We start from the raw sequence: 26,123 nt of genomic DNA on the forward strand, positions 1-26,123 counted from the left end.
GCATCTTGTTGTGTGAACTAAGATCTGTTAGATGGTATCTTTCATCCGCAGTACAGGATTATAACCAACTCTGTGGAAAGGAATTGCTTGGGTATGGCCAAACGTAAATCTAAGATCACTGAACAACATTGTTGACTGTTGGCCAACATTTTTTTATGGAAAGGGAAACATTCATCCACAATGATAAAATGTAACTTGAATTAAGGATTACCCAAACAGGTGATGTGTACATGTACATTCCAAGAAACTGTCGCACGATGATAGAACGTTAAGATGGGGCTTAAAACAATACACCTTGACTTCATACAATGCCCAGCTTTTTATTTCAGTTTAGCTGTCTTGCAATACATTCCATCAATAAATAATTGTCTATTCATTTTAACGTAGCCTGAATTGCTTACTGTTTCAAGTGTTGATCACATTTTGAATTTGTTAACGACTGAGTAAACAGCAAGAAAAAAGTGCAAATTGACGTTACCAAAAGAATGCCATAGTTGTAAAATATATATTGTTTGGTATAGAAAGTTGGAAAATATAATCTCCAGAAAGCATAAAAGCTAGCAAATACAATAATCAAATGATACAAAATCTGTGTCACATGTACAGCTTTGAATATTTATAAGTTTGAATATTTATAAGTTTAAGTGTTGACTTGTTGGCAATACACATTTAATATAATTATTATATTTTTTTATCATAGTTATACAAAAACTTTTATAAATTGTAGATCAACAAATATTTGTGCTGCTAATTATTATTATACAGTAATTCAGACAGCTATCATGTAAACCTTTCTTCTTTTGCTGATAATTTTTTTTTAAATTTATTAATAATATTGTCTTTAAAAATCACGAGTATAAAATTTGGATGTAGTCTGGATTCAAGTGCATAGTTTTGTTCTGATGATGTCATTACTGTGAAACTAAAAATTTCTGGAATATATTAATTGTGTTGGGAAAGAAAATCAGAGGCAAGATAAAGAAGAAAACCATGCAAGCTGTAACATGGTTTGTGGTTTGATTTCACCTCTGATTGATCACAGAGAACGATATACATTCGAGAAATATTTCTCAGTATTCACAATTTTATAAGTTTCAGTAAAGTATTATTTTTGTGTGACCATAAAAACTCTAGTAAGTCCCTATCTCTGATAACATGATTTTAAACTTCAGATATCCGGCAAAAGCAATGGTATGGTAGACTACCGCTACTTATGCTAATGTTCGCTCTGAAGAAGGGCTAACACGTGAAACATAATAACTCAAATCTCTTTATAAACCAAACATTCGTTTTTACTCCCCACTGACACAGCACCACAGTTTTTTTTTAGAAACTTATCCCCTTACCATCACTTAAGCTTTTTTGGGTACTGTTTTAAAAACAGTAGTCTGTGTCAACTTATTTATTTCTGACTATATTGAATTCCTGCTTTGCGCAGCAATCCGTCAAACAGCCTCACCAACGGCAAGCATTGCTCAGTAGCCTGCACTTCAGTGGTTAGGTTGTAGTCAAGTTTGAAGGCGGACTTTCAGAGGAAGAGTTAGCAGAGCTTTTAAGGACAATGTATATTTTAAATAGTGTGGAGTATAAATAAGCTTTTGTTGGATTGAATCAGCCGAAGTAATAGCGGAAAATGTAAAAGGATTTAATCTGATTTGTCAATGATTATGCATTGGTAGGTTCTTAAAGCCACATTAACAAAACCAGTGACAGTTCCCTTGGAGAAGGAAAAGATAAAATGTAAAGGACAATGTCAGTGTTAGAGGAGAGGAAAAACATCATTGACAATTATCACCTGTGCCAAGTGTATGTAAAAGGAGTGTAGAGTGGTTTATTGAAAATTATTTATTATGATACATCTCAGTAAAATTCTTACTGTTAAAACTATGGTGTTGAAAACAAGGGTCGCCAAATATGCAATTCACCAAAGTTATGGACCACACTGAAATATCAGATAATTTTTAAAACTTGGACAAGACAGCCCATGTTTCGAGGGACCCATGTATAAAAGAAATTATAAGAAATTGCCAATAATTATCTAGATAATAATATAATTTTGGAACTGAAAGTATGGAAAAGCTTGAATCTACAAGTTTAGGCTGAAATGCCATCCTTCAGTCAGGAAACAAAACATTAATGTGATCCAACAGAACTAAACCAATAATTATTATAATTGGGAACCTGTTTCATACTTTTTTGACTCATCATTTTCCAACACTAAGTCTCGGGATTGGACTTTATACAATTAATAAAGCAACATCTTTGGATCAAATTTTAAATAAGGGTTACAGCTGGGATTGACCATTCTATTCTTGTATATGAAATCAGATTCAAATTCTCTGTCCTGTTTTCAATAGTTGGGCATCAGCTGACAGCTAAGAGGCACTGTCAGGATATCAGACAAACAGTAATACTACATTTTATCCTCCTGTAAGCAGGTTATCATATGATGTTGTATCAAAATAATAAAGGTAAAGATGGTAGTGAAACATTCAATTTAATGAATGTATATATGTAGTGACTTATAATAAGAAATTGATTGTAAGTGTAGTAAGTAATTGCTGTAGGAAATGCCATGCAAATGTTAATTTCAAAGTGCAAAGTAACAAAAAAATGAAAAAACCCTCCTGTACGCAGACAACCTCTCCAATGTGGAATACAAGATCCTAAGGATGCCCACATACAAGAAAATTGATCATTCTAGCATTTACCACGGGCCACCTTTGGGGAGTCTGGGAAATAGTACTATATCGTATGCAGTCTTGTAAGTTGATCTGTGACTTGGGTAATATTTGAAACAATAATTATTGCAAGATAACTTTATCAAGCTAACATTGCATTTACGTATATGAGGCAAATTCCCCAAAGGTAACAGATGTTAGATAATCCTGAGAAATGTCAACCTAAACAATACTCTACCCCCCTGCACTGAACTGTGATGTAGGAAATTAATTCATTGGTTTACTATTTATACTTATGTTATTTAATTTTAATTTTTAAATTATTCTAACATGTCAATAAATAAGTTTAAGCTGCACTTTAAAAAGCTTATTATTTGAAGACCTTAGGTCTATTTTGTAAATAATATTAATGAGATCACTGTAGATTTCTAATCTTGCCTGCAAGCGAAGCCTGGTTCTGGGCTCGGCCCTCAAAAATTTCCATAAAAATAATAATAAAATATTCTTAATAATAACTATTATTGTTATTAATATTAAAATGTTATTACTTTTGTTTGTGACTATGGTGGCTGCTTTAAAGGCCAGTGTGGAAGATTTGCACTTGTTGCAGGTGAGACATAACCTGTAAATAAATAAATAAATAAATAAAAAAAAAAAATAAATAAATAAATAAATAAATAAATAAGTGCAATTGTCACCAATGCACCCCTTTAATTTCCCAATAAAAAATAAACCATGAAATAAAGATTAACATTTTAAAAAAAAAAAATAATGGTTTTGAACATTGTGAAAGAAGAGGGGGGGGGGAAACGCATACAAGTGTCACATGAATTTTGTCAGAGGATGTAGGTTAACAGACAGATTAAGCATTAGTGACAAATCAAATGTCTGCAACACAATTCAAGGCCAGCTAACGATAGGCCCATTCTTCTGGGACACTTGTGACAATTTCTAATCTGGGTTGGGAATAACTGACTACATGGAATATTTCACAAGAACTGTCAAAATTCCTGCCCGCTGATTGCCTTGTAGCTATTGTCTATAAGAGTACAGGCAATAAAAATGATACGAGATGAAACACTTTCTCAACAGAAAATAAACCCAATTCCACTCGTACTTTATCCATATTATTGCAAAGAAGACATTGATGGCAGTTTTCTATGGTCCCTTCTCCTATAGACCATAAAATGATGCCAGAAAATGTTCTGGCAGTGAAACCACTCACTTTCCACTTGAGTTTTGAACATTTTATGACATCATTCTATGGTCTATAAGAGTATAGACCAAAGAAAACTGCTGTTGATTTGTTAAACAAATCCCCAAACAATATTTCATTTAATCTGTCCATTAGGTGATATTGTGCAACACAGTGTCGACTTGATCACATAGAAAATACAAAAAGCAGACAAATCTTCTGACTGGCTTCTTTACAATTTGGATTCAGTAAATTTATCCCAAACAGGGAACAGGTCCCAAAGGAACAATATTTCTATGGTAGCTATCTTTGCTTGATATTCTGGTTGTGAAATAATTTGAATGAATGCACCCTTAAAGACTGCTGATCAAGAATGCCACACTCACCACTAGTACCAGGTGATTTGTTGCTATGATAACTAGAGAGCGCCTCTTGGATATACTGCCTTTCTCGATCCTATGAGCAACAAGACAAATCAATTCATGGTGTGTTTCTCACCACAGTAAATTTCTTCATTTCCTACCACCCTCTCTTTCTCTTCAGTCAAGTGGGCCAAAAGAAAAAAAAGAAAGAAAAATAGAAAGGAAGGAAGGAAGGAAGGAAGGAAGGAAAAGTAAAATTTTGCATTGAGATGCTACCACTTGGGAAGGTGTTTCAGGCATTTTTAAGGCTGACTTAGATGCCAGCCACTTTTTTATGTGTACAAATGATCAAATTAAGAAATATTCAACAAACAAAAACAAAATAAATATGGACATTATAAAATTGTTTTTTCACATATTTTTGCTGCCTTTTATCTGAAAAAAATTGATTCACATGTTCAAATGAGTCCAGATGACCCAAAGTTCATTGCTTGAGTTACTGTACCTTGCCACTGTTGAGTTCAGCAATGGCTGTGAGTATTTGTTGCCTGGCATCCTTGCGTGTGACCCCAAGCTCACTGAGATCTCTATCATTTAGGGTGAGGAATGCCTCCATGTCAACCTAAGAACAACATCAGTCATGATAAATTTGTTAGACAAACTTTTATACCTATTGGCCACAAATTTAGGTCAACCAAATCCATAACAGAAAAGAAAGCTACAGCTTTAAAACAGACATTACTGAGGATGCTACTCAAATAGGGTGGTCAAACTACAAACTCTGACATTAATACATACATGTAATTGTGTTTTCTGCAGTTGGAAAATACTGGCCAATTTTTAGCATGTTTATGGAGCGAGGAAAACTAGTCTAAGACCAATGTTTTCCCACATATTTTTTACAGAACCAATGTGCTAGCTCAATGTTCTTTTTTTTAATACATGTGTTAGCTCTTTCAGAAGTTTGCAGATAACACAGTCCATCACAGTGAGCTTATCAGGATAAACATACACCAAAATAATTTTTCATGTCACTGTGTACAGAGACCTTTTCATTGCCCATAATAATTACCTCTTGCTCTTCAAATATTGGCTGATACTTTTCTAATGACAGTTTCTTCAGTATGTTTTCAAGGTCATCTGGAATTCAAAAATAATATTGTCACTGAAGAAAACCAGTCTTGAAAAATCTGTAAGTTTTCTAATGTAAATAATTTGAATTTGTTGAGGATATGAGACAATAAATGGGAAATAAAATAAATGGGGATTTAAGTAGAAATCCCAAGAGTGGCTCTTTGATCTAAGAAAATTGGAAATTTTGGTGTTTATGGACGGAGTAAAACCAGAGTACCCAGAGAACAACACTTACAGAAAGGACGAGAACCAATAACAAAGTAAACGCGCATATGGCGTGAACTCCAGGGATCAAACGCAGGAAACACAAGTGGGAGATAAGTGCTCTTACTACTGTGCTATCCGTGCTCCCCTAAATGTAGTACTGCCAGTAAGAATTGTCATTAACTACATTGAAAGCCTCTGCACATGAGTAGTTATTGCATGCTCCAATTAGTTATCCACTGCAAGGTAATCAGCTCATATCGCAAGTAAATGGCCGGTGGAAATAAGCAAGTTTATCAGCAGAAATAAGGTATGGATATCATACCTTCACTGTAGTCAGGTATGGTTTGATAAGAGTAGCTATGTTTCGAATGGGATGAGTTAGATCTGTTTGTATCATCTGCATGGCCTTGTAAAGATGAGTAACTTGATTCTTTTTGTAGAGAGGAAGTCTCAGCAGGTACAGACTGTATAGGCGTAAGATTGGGTGAGGGGCTAAAGCAGCCTCTTCCTGTTTTGTGCCATAATGACGACGACATAGCAGACATTGGGTTGAATGCTGCATCTGCTGCAGGGCTTGTCGCTTTTAATGTCCTGTTAAAGTTCGAAAATGATAAATCACCAAATAAACAAAACACATATAAGGGTTTTTTCTAGACTGTGGCATTGTGATACAACAGCAAACAAAAACTGAAACAAACGATTTTCAAACTATAGGCCATCAAATGTAGTGCTTATGATTTTGCCATGGAAGACTAGTTTGAAAAAGCAAGCTGTTTTCACACAAGAAGACATATATTACTTTTTAACCCTTTAACTTCTAATATCAAAGAACAAATTCTCCTATCTTGTCCCCATACTTTTGTTATGAATTCAAAGTAGTGTGGTGAAGTTATTAAAAAACCAAGAAAATTCACCTGGGATGATCACATCCTTAATTCTCATGACCTCGGGGGTTAAAAAAGCTCTGACGTTACAAGAGCAAAATTGATGCTGATCACTGTTAGGGCTTAAAGGGTTAACAACCCAGTCATTAAAACCTTAGTTAACACTTTTAAGCCCAATGGTGACAAGAATATAATTAAATTTCTCCCTACAGCATTACCACTTGATCAAACATACAAGCCACAAAAGAAATGATCACCAAAGATAAAATGTCTTGCATGTTTAAGCAAAACTCTCCCAATTAGCCTTATTAGAAATGTACAAAAAACAGTAACGAGAATATGTCTGTTGATACTGGGATTTAAATGGTTGAATGAACCAAAGGGCAGACACCTGTCACTTTCTAGTTTGCAGCCACTTATCATACTTCCTACCATAACATGTTAAATCCAGTTTACAAAATGGTAGTGGAAGTTTGGTAAACTTCTTCTGAATCCAAAATCAGAACAGATCCCTTTTGAGGGCTGAAATTAAACAAAACACCCTAATGAGCCAAACAGATAGTTCTAATACTAACTTGGAGCCTGAATTGTTTGATGCAGATGAGTAGAAACTTGCAGTGGAATATGATGACTCAGGGCTTCCAGTGCAGTTTCCAGTTTTCTTCAATGTCGGAGACATCAATGGCCGGTAAGCTGGATAAGCACTAACACTACTCTGTAGAAAATAAACAAACCAAAAACTTAAGAAAAAATTATGCAATTTACACATTTTAAAATTGTTCAAATGTGTGTGAAAGAGATCTTATCACCGGCTGAAATTTCAAGAGAACACAAATACTCAAGAGGCTCATTTTAAAGGTGCACGGTTCAAAAGAGCCAGCTGGGTTTAGTAGCAAGCATGCTTAGGGTTTTCTTAGCCACACCCCTGAAAGAAGATATGGAACATCAGCGTATCAAGACATCTATAGCAGATGCAATCAACTGGTCCATTCATAATCTCAAGCCATCTTATGCATGTATGAAAGTGGCCAACAACATCAGCTGTAGCTTTAATATCTAGTCTATTGAACACTACGTGTATGTGAGCCTTTTAATACAGGAGAAAAAAAATGGCAATGCCCAATATAAAAATTATATTGCAATCATCTGAACAGTAGAACTGAGGCAAACAGTAAAGAACCTGTTTTAGTTTGCAATAAATAATTATTATTATTATAGTGCTTAAAAAGATATAATTAAATATTGATATTTATTACAGGAAAAAAGAAAGTAGCTTATACATGTACAGTTTATCAAAGAAAAATTAAACTTTACTTTTGGATTTAATTCTCTTTAAAAAGTTGGTTCCACATTTTTGATACAAGCATGTTTGAATGTATAATTTCTCTTATTTTTTTGTTTTCTTTATTATTTTTTCAATGCGAATTTTAATTCATCAAGATGTGGTTCTGCTTCATTAGAGCTTATTAAATTATAAAATGTTTATTGTATTTAATTTTAAAAATTTAAGATTTAAAATCTCATACTGTTTATCTAACATGTCTACTACAAAAGTTTATTTATTTACAATGTTATCCACGTCGTCTTCAAAAAACATTTCATGTACATCAGGAATGGATTCGCCATTCACACAAAGACTGGGTACCTACAAAAACAGTGGCACTTTAAAAACATGATAACAGCACATTTAAAGATCACTTTTATAATCAATAAGTAGTACTGTAGCTTATCTTTTGTGCTATCACCTTTAACTTTGTCTTGATCAGGAACCACATCATTCGCATTTACTTTCAACACACTAATTTACATACACGACTATAAAACTATTTCGTCTGAGACTTCGTCAGTAGTGTGTTGAAAGTAAATACAAATGAGCTGCTTCCTGATCAAGATGATGTTTAGTAATACTTTCTTGGCAAGATTTCCTAGAGATCTTTAACTTCTTAAAACTTTAATTCTGTAGTTTAAAAGAACATCTGATAAAACAAGCTCTTAAATTTACCAAACTTCACAGGTTTTGCAATCACTTTTTGAAAGACCTTCAAAATGAATTTGTTTTGAGTACACATTTTAAAAGCTATGCCTACTGAGGTGAAGAAGATTGAAAAGAAAACCCATCCACAACTTTATAAAGTTTGAGTTAAAGGTTGTGTTGAATGTTAAATATCACTAGCCTCTCTCCTTTTCAGGAGGTACAGGTGCTATTTCAGATTTCACAAAGAGGGAGACCACTAACTGAAAAAGAACAATGCTGACATCAGGACAAAAAGCTGCATGAAACGCAAATAAAAACGTCAATACGGGTATAGAATGGTCCTTGAAAAATGATGGTTCTCTGCAAATATTTTTGGTGAGTCTCGAAATCCTGGCGCCTCAAACTAGAGTCTCGGTATCTCAAGCTCGTAAAAAATAAAGCAGGTCTCGGAATCTCGTATTTTGAAATTTGAGTCTCAGAGTCTTGCAAGCCAAGCAAAAGTTTAGTCTAAATCAACTGCTTCTAATTTATCAAGAAATAATTTCTAGTATGAGGGACAGAGTGCAGTAAAAGTCTTGTGCTCTGCTCTCTAGATCACAGTTTCTTGTGCTTGGATTTTTGAAGTGTGGCATCTCAGGTTTGAATTTGTAAAAATTGGTTAAGTCTTGGTCTCGGTCTTTTAATGAGGGTCTCGGTGTCTTGGCGAGTCTCGGATTTTACCATTCTATACCACTATCAATAAAACAACATTTACATGTAACATGACAATGAAACTGGAATTCAAAAGTTCTTACTGGATGCTGAGGTGTGGACTGATTCTCTAGACTGTCCTTGTGTTGCCGACGTTGCATTCTTGGTAACTCAAATGAAGAAGAGGGGAGGGGTGGTGGCACAACAGGTGTTATGACATCATCTGGCAGTTTGGAGACATGCGAGACCAAGGCCTGCAAAACAATGGCCACAATAGTGGTCAAGATCATATTTCTCTTTGCAACGTCAAGGCTCAAGCATGCAGGTCAAGAGAGTAAAGGGTATGATTATCACTACGCACGTACAAAAGAGAACACAATCATCCAACTTCCCGTCATCGTTTTCTTGATCCGACCCTAAAAATTCATACAGTAGTATATGCGGCATCCTACATCCCACCTCAATTTTTAAGCCACTTCCCCATAACCACCAAACCTAAACTGGACCCTCGGCCAGGAAAACTATGCCATAGAAGATGTACCTTGCTACCATGAGCATTCATATTCATGGGAACATGACTTGAGGTTCTTTTTATTTGAATTGGAAATCTGGACATTCCAGTTGGAAAATCAAAATAGCACCTGTTGTTCCATTTGTAACATTTCTCAAATTATGGGCTACCACTTGAAGTTATGGAACTTTAACTGCTCTTTTTGGGCTTTCCAGACATTGTAGATACATTTTGAATGTTGTCCATCATACGCTACAAGAAGCAGCGTCTATCCAGGTGGCTTGTACAAATGGTAAGTGCTCACCAACTATAACTGTTAAAGGTTGATGGTTGTTACAACAGAATTATTAGAACTTGATGCTCACAAAGTAAGCATCAAACTTTTTCAAATGAACTGCTATAACTTAACCATTAGAATGTATAGTATCTCACCAGAGACTGGGGTCTGATACCTCCAGAATGTTTAAATGCAGAGTCTGTAATAACTGCAAACAAATATAAAATATCAGCACACATCTGCACAGAAGCAAAGTGGTCAAGAACTAAGTACATCATGCACCCTTTTTAACTCGTGAATGCGCGTAGCGCAATGAACGAGTTATAGCGATAGCTGGCTTTTGACTTGGTCAATCAGTCGGTCGGTCGGTCGGTTTTGTCGTTAACTTTCGGGCGTGCGCAGTGAGTGAGTTTCAAATTCAATTAGTGGGAAAAACACGCGAACATTTATTGTTCACGGCGCATCAGGAAATTCTTATTCAATATGTAGAGAATAATTTGACGATCATTTAGTGCAAGAATGGAGATTTTTCGTTCAATCTGAGCAAAGTTACAAGTTTTTTCAGTTTTTCAGAAAGTCCGGGGTCGTAAACTCAATTAATGAAAAAAAAAAACGTGAAAATTTTTTTTCACGAGGCATCAGAATTCTCTCATTCATTCTGTAGAGAATAATTTGACAATCATTTCAGTGTAAGAATGGAGATTTTTCGTTGAATCTGAGCAAAGTTATAGGTTTTTTTCGTTTTTTTCCACAAAGTGCGGTTTCTTTTAAGAATTAAAAATAATTTAATTTAGAAATAATTAAATTAATTTAATTTGTCAGTTTTCACGCGAAAGCGGAACGTGCCATGTCACGCATCATTGACGTCGTAAACAAAATTATGCAAATTTCTGGTGAAATGAACACTTTAAGATCTTGTCAGCTTTCATAGAGGTTTCACAGGGAAAAAATGTTTCATTTTCGAAATTTACAACTGGAAATTTATGGGAAAGCAAAAGGAGGCGGTCGATAAATAATTCTTATTTAGCAAGAGCTTGTCATAGTTCATTATTTTTACTTGAGGATTGCGTGGACTGAACTCCAAAGGAAAAATTTCACGCATTTATGTCGGGCATGAAATGTAATGCGATACTTTGTTGAACATATTTCCCTTTGTGAGATCGGCTTGCCCTACAGTAATTTTGTAATTTTAATTCCCAAAAAAAACTTCACTTGCCCATCGGGCAAGTGATGGTTAGAATCCACTAGCCCAATCGCGAAATCCAGTAGCCCCGGACTATCGGGAACACGAATTTGCATGACGTAGCTGCACATGGCGTGCTCCTATGAACTTTGAATAAAAAAAACACATGATTTTTTTAATCGGCGCATCAGAATAATCGGCTTTTTCAATCTGTACAGAATAATTTGACAATCATTTTAATAGTACAAGAATGGTCATTTTTCGTTACACAATCGGGCAAAGATATAATTTCTTTTAGCTTTTGAGGAAGTTTCCGTAGCCGTCTAAATTTCAATTACTATGTGTCATCTGCATTCACGAGTTGGCTCACAGGAGCCTTTGATTTTATCTGAAAGTTAGCGGTTCAAGACATGGTTGTGTCTGTAGACAGTTCTGTACATTTGACATGTGTTTTGACATGTTGTTTGACATGTGGCTTAAGACTTCAAAAATTGGTAGTCTCTGTCATTGCGTAGTTCCGTAGATAAGAACCTTAACTCCTTAATAAATAATATTAATTCATGTCTATCTATTTAGAAGTAAAATAGGAATCAGGAAATGAAGTGTTGTTAGTTCATGGCCCACTACATCCACCCCTCTCTTTCAAGAGCAAGTCAGAGTAAGAGTTCAGCCTCAGTTCAATTCAGTTTATTGATTTTGACATAAATTTTTTACAACAAATGTGCGCTACCCGCAGTTAACAAGAGCTAGTCGAGGCGAGCAGTGTCCTGTCACAGTCAAGCAATGAATCAATATTTGAACCCACCTGATGCTAGAGACCTCAGTGTTACACCAGAATCAGGAGTGTCAGGCATTGGACTCTTACCGAGGTTATCCATGCTCCTGGACGACTGTATTACATGAATCTTGCTACTTGACTGTTTTTGAAAAGGGCGGGTCACATTAAAGTTTCGAAATCTGTCAATCAGTTTGGACCACACTTTCTGAGGAAAAAGATGCAAGTCCTTGTTTAAAAGGCTGATAAATGATAATTGCTGAAGCCAAATTCAGAATATTTTTAGGACGTGAGCACAACTAATGTATTGAGCTGGGTTAAGCACAACAGGGGTAACTGAGATTGAGCAAACATCAAAAGAGAGTAGATGTAAAAGTCTTAGCTGATGCCTGCTCTTAAGGGATGTCACCAAGAGCCAGCTAGCTGTACCAACAAATTTCACCATCTTAAAGTCAAATCTTATCACCAGCTAAAATTTCAACAGAACAAGATTCAAACGTGAGACTAATTTAAAGGTGCACACTCCAAAACAGCTGGCTGGCTTCATTAATGACCCTGCTAATTAAGGTTTTTCTTAGCTACATCGATCCCTGGCTCTGGCATGACAATAATTGTAACTCTTACTATTTATAAAATGTATACCTTTCCTCCAGGATCTTTCAGAAAATCACTAAAAATAAATAACAAAGGTAAAAAAAATTAATTACTTTAGCCTGGTTGCAATCACGATTTGAGTAAATTAAAATACCATTATCAAAGCTTTTTGAATGAAAGATGCACCATTGTTGTACAGCACAGCATGCAAACTCTCTTTAGTATCATCTGTGATTTGTGTTACCCCTGTTTTGAATACAGGAGATCGCATCACACAAAATTGTATCATCAGTATATAATTTATATTAATACACATGAAAATTGCCACCCCAAAGACGCAGAAAGCTAAAATCTCTGCATCCAAGAGGCACACTGATTTACTGTCCACTTGCTCATTACCCTACCCTAACACCTTAAATATTTTGCATTTCACTGAGCAGTGATTTCATGATTGTGGTACTGTTGCTAGAAAATGTTTGAAAAAATCAAGTTGGAGTTTACTCTTGGGTTATAACATTTCTCACCTATCAATCCTTGTAATGTCTTTCTCTGATCCACCAATATGATTTTTAGAGCCAGCCTTTCCTTTGCCCATTTGTAAAGATGAATTATTGTAATCTAAAAACAGGAAAAAAAAAAAAAAACACTTAAAAAATAAACAATTTAAATTTATAAGGGGAGCCTAACAACTAAATGCTTAAACCTCAGAGATTGAAAACTGGTGAATATACTCTTGAAAATACCTTTAGATGTCCTCAAATTTAGTACGAGAATATTGCACGATGACATGAATTTTGAGAAGAAGATTAAGATGTCCCTCGACAAACATTTAATTAACGAGCGCATATTGGATATGAGATGATAGATAGCCAACGAGGTATGTAGCACCAAGTTGGCTATAATCATCTCATATCTAACAAGCATGGGTGGAATAATTGCTTTATTAAAAAAAAAAATCAACAAAATAATATTGCTGGATCTTGCTGATCTTGCTTTGCAAGAACAACCAGAAGACAATTTAATGATGACTATTTCCCGGGCATGGTTTAATGGTTCATAATATACCATGGCCGCTAAGCCAATCAAATCCTGAAATAGACCCTTATCACTCGGCTGCCATGATGAGTCTAGGGGGAATAAAAAGCTTTGTTTTGCACGACAAGCCTTGGCCAGACGCGAATTCAGTGCGAGGCTTGCCATGCAAAAACAAAGCTTTTTATTCTCCTGAGACTCAACATGGCCACCGTGTGATAAGGGTCTATTGCATCATATAATGATTCAGTTTTTAGTACCGGTAATATCAAATATTTCCTTGTGTTGCTCTTTTTTATATATTAGTTCCTTTCATTGTTTCTTTTGTTATTATTACACAGGATCCCCTTTGATAACAGTGCTATGTGGGTTGCCCTGTCTAAGTGTTTGTCATTATTATTGTTGTTGTTGTTTTTGTTATTGTTAGGATTATTAGCATTATTAACTGGTAGAGAAAAATGTGGTGAATTATAAATGCTAATGACAGATGTTTTGGGATTCAAGTATTATGAAATAAAAGATACTTACAGTTTTTGGGAGTGGAAGAAAACTGCATACTCACAGAGGCCAAGAGACGCACAATCTCTGTATTACCTAAAGAACAAAATTAGAAAATGGCTGTTGAAGTGTACTTAACTGCCAAGTTAAGCAATTATTGCTTCAGGGCCAAAGATGCCTTTAATCTTACGCTCACCTATAATAGAACCAATGTCAAAGGCTCTGCAACCATTATTTGCCTGAATGTTGACATCAGCTCCTGATTCAATCAGCAACTTAGCAACTTCTTTAAATCTGAACAAGAGTATAACAAGCCTTCGTGAGTTAAAAACAAGGTATAATACTGGCCATTCAGCCAAAAATTGCAAACAAACTTCAAAAACCAAGGCCCTCTCAACCCTAACCTATTTTTGATAGTTTTTAATTGAAAACAGAGATTTTTTAAAGCCAGTTAGGTCCTCAACCATCCACACACAAAGTATATGAACAAAACACTCCTAAACAAATCTTTTCAAAACCACTGCCCAAAGTAGAGATTTTTGAAAAAAATTAATGTTTACATGTCAATGGTAAAAATGAATGAAAACAGATGTTTAAATAAACCATGATGACCCCAAGTTTAATTTTTTGGGGTCCTTATGCTTGGGGTATGTGTCCTAATTACCCAAACAGGTTCGTCTGTGGCTCTTTCTCTGCAAACAGGCACCCTACCAGGGTAAACAGTCTTTTCACAGACTGAAACAAGTTTGCAGGGCTTTTTAAGGACTCAGACAAGTAGTATACTGGGCTCATTTGTCTGTCTGTGACTGATACAAATTATTGGACAGGCCAAGTTTTTTGAAAATTCTGCTAGCTTGATTACTGCTTTGTATTTGCAGAAACCTGTCCACTGTCCCCATTATCTACCACATGTAGAACTTGTATATATGTTGAGTCACTTGTTGTGATCTGCGCTTCAGACTAAAATAATGGACCTGCAATTTAATCACAATCTTTTCCAGGAATTTCCAGTTCTGCAAAATGCCAGGTCTTCCCAGGCACCACACAAAATCTGCCTATCAAGTACAGTGTAAGCTACATGTACTACTGTCAACAATAAATAAGGCTTTTCAAGTGGACTATTTTGTGGCTTACCCATGGTAAGTTGCTTGCATCAGTGCTGTCCAGCCACTTCCAGCCTTGTCTTGCTTATTAATGTCTGCACCTCGTTCAATTAGTAACTGCACTACTGCAAGGTGTCCTCCCATAGCAGCATACATCAAAGGAGTTGCACCATCTTCGTCTAAAAAGTGACCATTATTTAAAAAACACGGGAAAACAGGGTCAACAAGTTACATGCAGTATGCATACTCGTAATAAAATTATCAAAGATTGGGGAGTACGTTCGATGTCACCAGGCTCTCTCTCCTTTGCCAAGCTGGTGATAAAATCATCTGCACCTGCAAAATCTGTGTGGGATGCCAGATATGCTTCCCAATATCCATTCATTCAATCAACATTGTCCTTTACAATCCCGACTCCAATCTGTATTAGTATAGCATATGCACAGCATCTCAGTTTCAATGACAATTTTTTGGGTGGTAGTCACTAAAAAATTATGTACTTTACAACTTTGTTGTGGTTGTTGTCGTCATTGTGACCGGGGCAAAACTGCTCAGAGTAGACCCACCTGAGTACTGTGCTGTAACAACTGCTAAAACATTTTGATGGTGATTTCCTCCAGTTTCTTTCTTTGCACTTTTTTTTAAACTTAAATGGGCACTGTAACCCAGGTGTCGGAAACCGGATATCAGCGACAATGAAATGCAGTGAATGTGTACTGTAAACTTGATTGACATGTGAATGATAAAGTATTTATTTATTATTTTATATACCTCCATCTTGAAAAAGGTACCCCTTTTGGGCAGTGCTTCCCAATTATAGTTCATTACAGAGAGTCACATACCTACAGTACAAAACTGCATACTATTTTCGGTTGGTCTGTCTGAGATATTTGGAATGTCACTTTTACACCTAAATGACAATTTTCCCTACTCTTTTCTATACTTCAGTGTACAAAATCCCTACCCTTTTATTTACTTCAGCTTGTGAAATCCCTAACCTTTTATATACCTCCAGTCTGAAAAAGGTACTCCTTTCAGGTGGAGCCTCACTGCATAGTCCATTATAGGGAGTCTCCCCCCCTCCCTTCCCGACTGTCACAGAGATTTCTCTGTGTTTTGGTTAAAACTGCTACAACATTTCACAAGGAACCTTTCCTCTAAACATCAAATTGCTCTGATCTCATAACACCAAAAATAAAATATTAAGTGCTTTCTTCCGGGAAGAACGAACTATAATCACTTTACAAGCCATTTCTCCAAAAGACACAGGGAGAACTTGAAAAACTTGGCAATCCATTTCAATCCTGGCCATCCGCATCCAAAGATAATATTAACAACATATTATAACATAGCACACGTGCATCCTATTCTAATTCCTATTGGCGTCATCATCGTACATATCTCAACATAAGCACGGCCATGCGTTCATCTGATGATGTGTGCAAGTCAGATGGTGGAAGCATGCGTGAGCTACACTGTATGTTATAAGAAACTTTAAACAGAGAGACTTGTAACACCATAAAAAATGTATATTTATAAGAGCTTGTCGCAGTTTAATGAAACGTTAAGATTAAACCAATATGAAAAACCAGTTTCACCCTTTTTTTTTGTACAGAGAATTTTGTAATTAATCAGGAACAAAACCTGTTTTCCAGGAATCATTTACTTTTTTTCACAATGTTTTTAAAGAATTGGTTCATGCTTTTAGCTGTGCGTATATGGAGTTATGTGCCCTTGTGCTCTCCAAACTTTCAGCATGCATCCATAACTCGATATATGCACGCTAAGCATGAACCAATCCTTAATAGTTCAATCCTGTGTATTGGTACATATATGCGTTATCACCCAAGCGTGTGGTTTAAGGTGGCGGGATGTTGGCCAAGTTGTTTTTGAAGATTCTTGGCACAAATAATAACATTTTTACAAAGGTTTTGGCCTCCAATCAGTAATTCTTGAGTGAAACATAAAATTTTGAATCAAAACATATGCCAAATTAAGCTGGGAGTACGCGATCACATACAAGTATGACTTTTCAAATCCAGTTCCTATGCTTTGGATTATCACTCCTCGCACCAATCTTGACAGTTTCTTGGGTCTTAAGCCGTGAGAAGGAGGGAGAATTCTGGGGACGTGACTGATTTGAAATTTGAAAGTTGTACCTGTATACGGGGGGTGACAACTCTAACAAAAGCTGTTTGAGCAATACTAGGTCTTAACCTTAGTCGTCCCAGAAAATTGGATCATCCTCCCGAATTTTTGGGATACATCTCCTTTGATGTCCCGATTTTTTTCTGTAATGTCCCGCAATTATAGCGTGTTTGCTGGAAAAATTTCTGAGTGTCCGGATTCCGGGAAAAATCTCCAGATTCCCAGAACAATTTTGGCTTTGTCCCGAAACAGCGTTTGTTAGAGTTGTCACCCCCGTTGTACTCAATCTTCATACTCTGATCTGAAGGTTACCATTATATTGAAACCTTGGCAGCTACTGCTGGAGCTCTGATTTCTGATTGTGCAGTTCCAGAAAATATCCATACTCCCCCTACAGAAGGTTTTTTTGTTTTGCACCCCAAGAGGAAATTCCAGCCTAGCTTCATACTTTGCTTCTAAAATTTTGACTTTTAAGACCCCCTTCCCCTAGCTAGGAATTTCCGATGACCTTCCATGGGGTGGGTATGAATTTTTTCTGGAACTGCACATTTTGAACTCACGTTGGTGCCTAATATGTATTGATTTTCACTCAAATTCTTAAGAGAATTGTTTCAGACCGCTGTCTTCTTCAACAAGCTCTAACATCTACTTCAAAAAGCACTGAAACCGCTAAGACTGCCAAGTTTGTCTGGGCTTTTGGAAACAAGCCATGTTCACATGAAGCCAGCTGATTATATTACTAGCCAGGGTACAGCGTGTAATAATTATTAACAATAGGTGTTACTTAGGACTTCTTACCAGTTGCATTTTTGTCAACTTCCCCTTGATTCAACAATTCTCTAACCAATGCCAAATTACCTGTGAACAATATCAAAATGTTCCTTCTCATAAGCAGTAAAATTACTGAAAAAGCATTACAGTCAACTCCCTTTATTGCAGAAACCCTCGGGACCACGAGTTAGTGTCCTATATAGCAAGAGTGCGTTATAATGGGAACTTATTTCAGTCCAACATCTGTAATTTATCATTTGCCAGGGATTTTGTTGAAGGTCATATTATCGGGGTGTCTGTAATAGCGATGAGTCTGCAAGGCGAGAACAAAATATGCTGCATGAGTAATTAGAAAATTACAATAAAATAGAACTAACCATTTCTAGCTGCTTCAATAATACTTGGTCGAACGGACTTCTGACCTGAAATAGTCAACAACGCATACAGGTTTTCAAGTTTTGCAATATCTTTAATAGCGACACAACTCGAAGACCAAAATCAGCGAGTTGATTTATAAGGAAGATTTTGCATCATGGGAAACTCAGGAAAAATGCGGTCATGAAGTCATGGAGCCAAGCCACAGAGTCTCCGGTAGCTCAGTGGTTAGAGCATCCGACTAGATCACGGAGGGTTGTGGGTTCAAATCTCATCTGGAGCCCGGTTTTTTCCAAGTTTCCCATCATGCAAAAACTTATCATGATGTTATTTCTAACAAAGATTCACTTTGGTGGTTGGATGGTTGGATCTCTGATATGCCTTAATGTGACTGCGCGATGCAGTTATGAGTCACATGTGCCCGTTTGATACGCCTTATTGTGACTGCGTGATGCAGTTATGAGTAATATGGGCCTATATTGATTTGACTATGTGACTGCGTGATGCAGTTCTATTCAAAACCCACATTTCACCCTTGCTCACCATGATGTCGCAAGTAGCTCAGTGGTTAGAGCATCCGACTAGATCACAGAGGGTCGTTGGTTCAAATCCCATCCGATTTCTAACAAAGACTCACTTTTGTGAATGCCCTCTGCAATTATTATTATTATTATTATTATTAAAAATAGTAATAGAGTAGATGTTCTTGGGCGTAAATATGTTTTTGGCCCTTCTCAGAACTTATTTTAGCCTGAGTTGGGCCAAACACATATAAATGCCCGTGAACATCAACTCTATTGTTATGTTGTATGACCTGGACATTGTCCATTGGTTGTGTCTTCACAAAATTATGTGTACAAAATACTTGACCTTGATATAAATAGTTCTTTGAAAATCCAGGGGTGTCACTTTGGATCACGTACGCAGTTGAGGAAGACATATCTTATCAAATGAGTTCGAAACTTTGATAAAACTATAAAGACATTACAGTGCCAACTTAGATCTACTATGGTTTAAGAATGCGAGCCGCATGGTTATTGCATGGGAAATGTGTCATGTGACAGTCTACTTAAGATTGACAAGGAAACATTAAAGTCGTCATAAGTGTTTTCAAACACTTTTGTTCCCGTATATGTGTTGCAATGACCAAGATCTGCAATACATTCCCAACATTTTTAAATCCTACAACTTAATTTCCGACATAAGACCAACATACTTCAAAGGATCTCTCAGATCATTAGTTATTACGCATAGTATTTACTACTTGTAGTTCTTTTGTAATTGGCTGTGTTCCAAGCTAATTACATCACAAAATTTGCATACAATAAAATTATTAAATAAATACAGTTGTAATGGGTTATTTGCCAAAAAAAATACACCACTCTGAAGAGTTTGTACACCTGTCCATGGGAAAATTATGCAAGGTACACGCATGGTATATGAATATATAGCCAAGTAACTAGAGCTGGCTTTCAAAAACAAATTAGAGACAAACATTAATGAAACTTTTAAAAGTAATTTTGTTTCAGCCAAAATCGTTTGGCCCCCATAGGTCAAAATAATAATAAAAAGCTGCCAAATGGCTAAATAAAGGTTCAAAGAATGTCTGAAATGACTGTGACGTGAGAGATAAAAAAAACTAAAGTAATTAAAGTTACTGAATTATAAAATGCCGGAGATGTTTACATGTATGTGTCTTCTGCCAACATCTGGATGCCTCTGGATTAGTGCCATGCTTATAAAAAACTCCCATCTGGTTGTGCAATCAACAATAGAGCTACATTGGTCTGTGATTATGCTGGCGGTCATGTTATTATTTTTTAAGTCGAAAATTTGGGAAGGCAATTGCAAAAGGAATCAAGTGGTTTGAAGCACCTGTATAGTAATTAGGCTTTCTGTCCTTATTTCAACAATAAATTTTTTTTTTAAACAAGTTTCACTATAAAAGGGCAAGCCCCTCCTTCCTTTCACACCTTTGCAGGTGCGAAATGAAAATTAAGAGGCTGATCAGTGTGGCACATTGTTGACTCAAGCATCCTTTGAACAAAATATGCCTCAGAATTGTATCACCACGGCAATATACGACAATGGTTTCTAATTAACAGTGTTTATTCCAAAAACTTAGCCAATTTTATCAGTAGGGGTTGTATGAAAAGGCACATGTTGTTTGTCAGTTGTTTATGCTCTGATGGTCGATTGACACCTTTAGGTGAGAGATGCCAGACAGGGCCCCTTTTATACTAGAATTTCCTGTTAAAACATTTGCTTGTGTTTTTGACAGTCAGCATCTAAAACTTAGGAGACTTTTTTTAACTTGGATTCTCGCTACAGCTACATAACTGACCTACTATATCAAACACAAGAAGGTCTGTTTTATCAGATATCCAAACACTGAGAAGTACAGTCAACTCTCTCCTTGCAGACACTCAGCTACTACGGACAAAATCCAGATCCCTGGCGAAAGCTATAGGGGTGTGACTGAAACTGACTCCCACTTTTATGGACTCTCGCTATTACCGAATTGCGGACACTTTTGTGGTAGAAACATAACAATTTTATTGTTTTGACTCTCGATAAAGCAGACACCATGAACTTCGCATGAAACATAAATTGCAGTCTGATGTTCGTCATTTGTCAAAACACACTTCAAATGATTTCTGGAATGTTTATTTTCACACCAATCTCTTTAGTGGCTGTACAAAAGACTGTGTTCACTTCGGCTTATGCCAAGTCCTTCCAGACTCTTTAGGAGAGACCAAGCCCTAATCCTCCATTCTTAGTGATTGCTTAACAGATTCTCTACTGTTGATAAGCTTGTTAAGTCTTACAAGATATTTTGGGTCGCCACGTAACTCATAAATAACTGGAATCTCAAGCCACGGGGCGCCAACTCTGTTGATCCCACACCCTGCTATTACCGACACTAAACTATGTCCCAAGGGTGTCCGCTATAACAAGAGTTGACTGTAGATTGAAAAAATGAGGCGCAGTTGAGTTTTTTAAACGACTTTGAGGTGTTTGGATATCTGATGAAACACACTTTTGAGTGTTTGATATGGCTTCTCAAACTTATCAATAATTCTTAGAGAAATTCAAGGCTAAAGTTGGCAAATTTTTCGGGTAATTAGGATCACATATCCAAACCATGGTCACAGCATTGATTTTCTTTGTTTTCTCTTGATGAATAATTAATGGGTTTGAGAAATAAATGTCCTGCTCATGTGGCAAGATGTATGATTTTAGTCACTACTTTCTTTACAACAAAGTTAAATTTTACAAATAATTATTTATTATCAGTTTTTGTGATATATCCAGAAAATTAAGCAATGTTATGAGCATCAACTTTCTGGCCAATCACATGTATATTAACCTTAAGTTTAAAATTATGTATTTTGAACACCGCAAAAAACTTCAACCAATGATTGAGGGGTTTTATGCAGAACTATTGTAATCGACTGTTTTACTATGGAATAGGTAATATTCCTGTTAAAACAACTATTTTGACCCAGAAATTAGTTATCCTAAGAAACTTGGTGCTAGGCTAAGTTGTTGAGAAAAATACTTGGACGCAAGGAATCAAGCTATTACCTTTCTTTAAAACTCAAGCAAACAATACAAATGTCAGAAGCCAATATATGTTTGGATTGATTGATTTTATCCCAAACAAGTAACAACTGAAGGGAAATTTGAGTTGGTTCAATTTTTTGCAAACAAATTTGCTTTGTCTATGCGCTATTAAAGCCTTTTTGCTCAAAAATAATTCAGAACTGAGTTGCTTAGGGAGAACATGATAACCAGTCTCTTTGCCAAAAACCTTACTTGTTGAGAGTTTCATTTTAAGGGAAATCAACACTCATGATATATAGTTTTGCATTAAAACCTTTCAACTACTTTTGATTATCACACAACAAAACACCAACACAGCACAAACAGAAAACCTAAAAGAGGTTTGTTCAGTATTGTCTATCGCTTACTAACTAAAGAAATATCATATTTTTTAGATATTTGCCACCCATCAAGAATTATAATTGCCTAGAGAAATTTGCATTGCAAGTTGCACAAGTTAAATACTACAAGGGTATAATTATCACACCAGGAATATATTGATCGGGTTTTCCACATAATTAGCGGTGCTTGATATACGCTCGGCTGACAATAACATTGATGACAAAAGCTTTTCATAATCTCAAAAATACAATAAATGTGTGATAACCATAATGCCTCGATTTGATTCTATTGTTCGTAATTATTGGAGCATTTATAAAATGTTGAGCCATTTAACCCCAAATTCAATAGTTGGACGGCATACAAGCATTCAACAATCAACGATTAAATTGCAACATAAATTCTCAAGCATAAAACAACCTCAGACAACCGCTAACAACGAGTGATAGGCCATTGTTTCAGGCATAAGTTTTAAATAGGTTCAATAAACCTTTCGGTTACAGCTATTATTTCACACTTGTTTCGCTATGGTGTTTGGCACGCACAATGACCATTCACGGAACTACAAGGAACCAAAATAAAAGGAATTAAATCACAACAATTAACGATTTTACCTTTAATTTGCGGTCGCGTTGAAGTTCTATCATCCAGAAAATCTTGTACTTCGGTTTTTTGGCGCAAGGCTGCGACTTCCAGTGCTGTTTGATCGACAACATTGAGCTTATTCGTGTCCGCGCCAAACTCGACCAAGATTTGCGCTGCGGTCATGTGTCCATTTAGAGCTGCTAGCATTAGGGCTGTCCAGCCCGTTGTTTCTTCCTTATAATTAACATCTGCCCCCTTTTCAAGGAGTAATTTTAAGGCCGCTTCGTGACCGTGTTGAGCCGCGTTCATTAGCGCTGTATCTAAGCACAAATTTTTCGGCGGAGTGCAGTCATCCCGCACCTGTTGTCCGTCTGCTTCGATCAACAAAGCTACAATCTGCACTTGACCGCTTCTGGCGGCGCAATCCAAAGCCGTCGAACCAAGCTCGCTTTTAACGTGTATGTCCGCTTTGTGTTGAAGCAAAATCCAACAGACCATGAAGTGTCCATAATAAGACGCAAGCATTAGAGGGGTCCAACCATAAATAGTCCTCGCTTCTAGACTCGCACCTCGCGACAACAACAAACGAACCACGTTGTCGTTGCCGTTCGCAGCAGCGCTATGCAGGGCATTAACTCCTTCTTCGTTCGTCGAATCAACATGGTGACGTTTCTCCAATATATCTGTAACTGTGAACAAGTTTCCCTGTTCGGCAGCTAGCAACAATCTACTTGTTTTGAAGTCCATTTTTCGAATAATTACTGGCCCTGCTGTTTGGGTTAATGATCGCAGTAGAGAAACAGGAGGTCATGACCAACATCTTCACAAGCTCGAGTCTTGCGTAAAACTCATTAAGTTCTAATCCACAGCATATTACAACACTTACTAGAAGACCGAAAAAGTGTTATCCAAACATTTTCCTAACTCAATCTGGAGAATCAATGACCAAACACTGTTTTTTCACTCTCGGACAAAACATTCACTCCTTTGACGAACCAAGTTTTGACACATTTGCCGCGCGGTACGGTGACGTCACGAGAGCTAGTTCTACTTCCGTCGTTTTCAACTTTTCATCATTTGCGGTTTTCCGGCTTCTAGAGCTTTCCCAGATCACGAAGATCGCTTTATTTAGTGATTTGATCAATAGACATCCCGCCTCTTCTTTTCTGCATTAATAAAAGCAAGAAAATCGTTTATTCTTGTTGACTAAAAGCTAAATACTTGGTCTTCACGTACAGGAATATCGAAATTGGGAAAGACTAAACATGCCAGCCCTCACAGGTCTAGGTGCGCTTAAAAGCTAAGCCTTTGATCTGTAAACACTCGTCAAAACCTCCTTCGATTGGTCAGGGCTGGTGAGAATAAATGGGAATTTGTTTTCGTCACGTTCCTTAAGATACAGGGGGTCTTTATCTCCATAATCGCAAATCCATGGAAAGGGAAATTCACGAGACTGACTAAATTAAGTAGTTCCCCCAAAAAGGTCACACACGGTCCCTACATCATTTCCAGAAAAAAAAAAACACTCGGGACTTCATGTTAATTCGTCACGCAATCAATTAAGATATACGGACAGCATCCAAAATGCCTTACAACGTAAGAATGCCCCCAAAATACCAGAAAACACTTTATGCTTCACCAGAAATAAAACAATTCCGTCTCCTGTTTCACACCTTTCACCAGGCATCGGCCAGTGAGATTCCATACCCGGGGGAAAGGGGCCCTTCCACTGTACAGCGACGGTGTGCTCGTGGAAGGGTTCTTAGGGACCCCTAAACAGGTACCCGAGTCACGCTTTGTGGGCGTCCACCTCAATTATATAAGAAGTTTTGTCATATATCTGGCACATGCCATAACTTAACCCGTAAAACACAATACTCGCCCCACTGTCGCTTTATATCAGCAATATTTTAACATAAGACAAGCAAAGAAAGAATGTAAGGAAACGAAATCAGGAAATTAAAAAATTCCCCCCAGCAAAGAAAGAATGTAATGACATGAAATCAGTGTGCTTTTCTGAGTTAACCTTATTCCCATTCCATGGCAAAATATTAAATTTAATGGTCTTTCAACAATCTACATGACTTTTTGTGTAGTTCCAGAAAATATGGATTTGCCCTCATGCTAACACTGACTTATTGGAAATTTGAAGAGATTCTCAAAGGACAAAAAAAGGTTTAAATGTATGAAGCAAATTTGTGAATTTCCAGAGGAGGAGGAAAGAGAAAACAAAATTGGAATTTCCAGTAGGAGAGGGGGATCATAGAAAATATCCACTCTGCGGGGGTATGGACATTTTTTGGAACTGCACTGTAGCTCAAAACAATAACTGGGCCGTACCTAGGATTTTTTGTCGGGGGGGGGGGGGGAGCAAACTCCACACACCCCTCCGACAGGGGTCTCCCGTATACAGAGACAAGGTTTCTGGTTGGAAGTTTTTTTTTTTACCCCTACACAGAAAGTTGCCTTTAAGACCTTTAAACAAAACACACTGAATTCACACTGAAGGGAGATTTTTCAGTCAATTAGCCAATTTTTGTGATTTCGGACCAATATAGCTACAAGAAATAACTCAAACACTATGTTAGAAAAAAAAAATCAGTTTTCCTAGCGGTAGCCTGAGAACAGCAGACATATTTAGCCTTGCAAAACCACACCCTTTTGTTTAGCACACACATACACATTATGTAGAAGGGACTACCAGACAACACACTGATTATAGCTGACAGGCCATTTTTACCACATTTGGTGTCATTTACCACCACTACAAGAATCCTTCAGCTCGTTGTTTTCTCTTGCAAATTAGGGATATTGTTTTCTAAACCTCACTGGCATTAGAAAAATTTAAATAAGAAAGGAAAAACAAAGAGGATTCTGTTAGTTGTAGTGAAATAACGTCACCATGAAAATCGCCTGTTCAAATGTAATGACTCAGCAAAAATGAAATGTACAAATAATTAATAACACTTATACCTGTTGCTCCTTTTTAATTTTATTTCACAACCAGCAAAACAATAAATTGTTAGAAATACATAATTATTGAAAGAGTTCACTAAAATAATTTCCAGGTTGAAAGATTTGAATTATTGGAATCAACTACAAAACAAGAAATTGCATTGCAGAATCAAAGCAAAGTATTCTTACTCATACAAGGTGCACACATAAGGTCAATTAGTTGATATCTCAACTAACTGGCTT

At 36.6% G+C, this 26,123-nt stretch overlaps 2 protein-coding genes and 1 long non-coding RNA gene across 5 annotated transcripts in view; 1 reads left to right on the top strand and 2 right to left on the bottom strand.

Moving 5' to 3' along the window:
• Nucleotides 1-300: 300 nt before the first annotated feature.
• On the bottom strand, nt 301-23,959 carry LOC146480342 (ankyrin repeat and SAM domain-containing protein 6-like). Of its 3 annotated transcripts, none has more exons than XM_085109502.1 (18): nt 22,955-23,959; nt 18,398-18,442; nt 18,048-18,107; nt 15,133-15,280; nt 14,195-14,292; nt 14,029-14,094; nt 12,993-13,086; nt 12,517-12,544; nt 11,965-12,082; nt 10,072-10,124; nt 9,233-9,382; nt 8,031-8,108; nt 7,039-7,178; nt 5,902-6,170; nt 5,311-5,378; nt 4,744-4,860; nt 4,263-4,332; nt 301-3,303 (listed from the first exon to the last, which is right to left on the bottom strand). In XM_085109502.1, exons 1-18 carry the CDS (start codon nt 23,670-23,672, stop codon nt 3,242-3,244), a joined length of 2,382 nt encoding a protein of 793 aa, XP_084965628.1. In that variant the 5' UTR covers nt 23,673-23,959; the 3' UTR covers nt 301-3,241. The 3 variants fall into 3 exon arrangements, with proteins under 3 accessions (XP_084965628.1, XP_084965627.1, XP_084965629.1); XM_085109501.1 differs by having other exon boundaries at nt 11,905-12,082; XM_085109503.1 differs by lacking the exon at nt 8,031-8,108 and having other exon boundaries at nt 11,905-12,082; nt 22,955-23,958.
• Nucleotides 10,131-11,640, top strand: LOC146480343 (uncharacterized). Its single transcript, XR_014864695.1, has 2 exons — nt 10,131-10,809; nt 10,850-11,640. It is a non-coding gene; the product is annotated as an uncharacterized LOC146480343 (long non-coding RNA).
• Nucleotides 23,960-25,898: 1,939 nt separating the features above from the next.
• LOC146480344 (uncharacterized) overlaps nt 25,899-26,123 on the bottom strand; it is a 3,170-nt gene continuing 2,945 nt past the window's right edge. Inside the window, exon 3 of the mRNA XM_085109312.1 lies at nt 25,899-26,123. This exon is cut by the window's right edge and continues 889 nt beyond it. The gene's annotated coding sequence lies outside the window, so the exon portion shown is untranslated.

This window comes from Pavona decussata, unplaced genomic scaffold (genome assembly GCF_977016875.1).
Source record: "Pavona decussata unplaced genomic scaffold, jaPavDecu1.1 SCAFFOLD_53, whole genome shotgun sequence".
NCBI lineage: Eukaryota > Metazoa > Cnidaria > Anthozoa > Scleractinia > Agariciidae > Pavona > Pavona decussata.

Excerpts from the sequence above, each read along its gene's own strand:
- LOC146480342 (XM_085109501.1), bottom strand. The coding sequence starts at position 23,672 with ATGGACTTCAAAACAAGTAGATTGTTGCTAGCTGCCGAACAGGGAAAC. Across the intron at positions 18,443-22,954 it reads AACGCGACCGCAAATTAAAG|GTCAGAAGTCCGTTCGACCA; the intron begins GTAAAATCGTTA and ends TGACTATTTCAG. Across the intron at positions 3,304-4,262 it reads CAAATCACCTGGTACTAGTG|GTTATGTCTCACCTGCAACA; the intron begins GTGAGTGTGGCA and ends ATTTATTTACAG.